Here is a 365-nt window from a genome sequence, read left to right as displayed (position 1 = left end):
CAAGAAGCCTGGGAGAGCTGACCGCCCCTGACAGACAGACACACGGACACACAGACACACACACACACACACACACACCCACCCCTCCACTGTGGGCCCCAAGGGGGCCAGCTCTCCATTGTGTGGCTCAGTGGGCGCTCTGGCGGTGGGCGTTGAGGGCCCGACGCCCCCTGACTCACTCTCCCTCCTCCCCCCCAGCACATCAATGAGCTGACCATGAAGCTGAGCGTGGAGGACGTACTGACGAGGGCCGAGGCCCTCTACCGGCAGCTGACCGCCTGCACAGTGAGTCCCCCACCTTCCCAACAGCCCCACTCCCCGCCCCTCAAACTTCTGACCTGGCTTCCCCTCCCCACCCTCCAGGA

At 65.2% G+C, this 365-nt stretch overlaps 1 protein-coding gene across 1 annotated transcript in view; it reads left to right on the top strand.

The window, feature by feature from the left end:
* Positions 1 to 365, top strand: part of TBC1D17 (TBC1 domain family member 17) — a 14,789-nt gene that overhangs the window by 14,237 nt on the left and 187 nt on the right. The window contains exon 14 of the mRNA XM_015565439.1: positions 199 to 362. Coding sequence (XP_015420925.1) covers positions 199 to 362 — 164 coding nt within the window. The remainder of the gene's footprint in view (positions 1 to 198; positions 363 to 365) is intronic.

The sequence above is a fragment of the Myotis davidii genome, unplaced genomic scaffold (assembly GCF_000327345.1).
Source record: "Myotis davidii unplaced genomic scaffold, ASM32734v1 scaffold2100, whole genome shotgun sequence".
Lineage (NCBI taxonomy): Eukaryota > Metazoa > Chordata > Mammalia > Chiroptera > Vespertilionidae > Myotis > Myotis davidii.
Note: the sequence above shows the minus strand (reverse complement) of the source record. Positions and strands in the feature narration are given on the sequence as shown.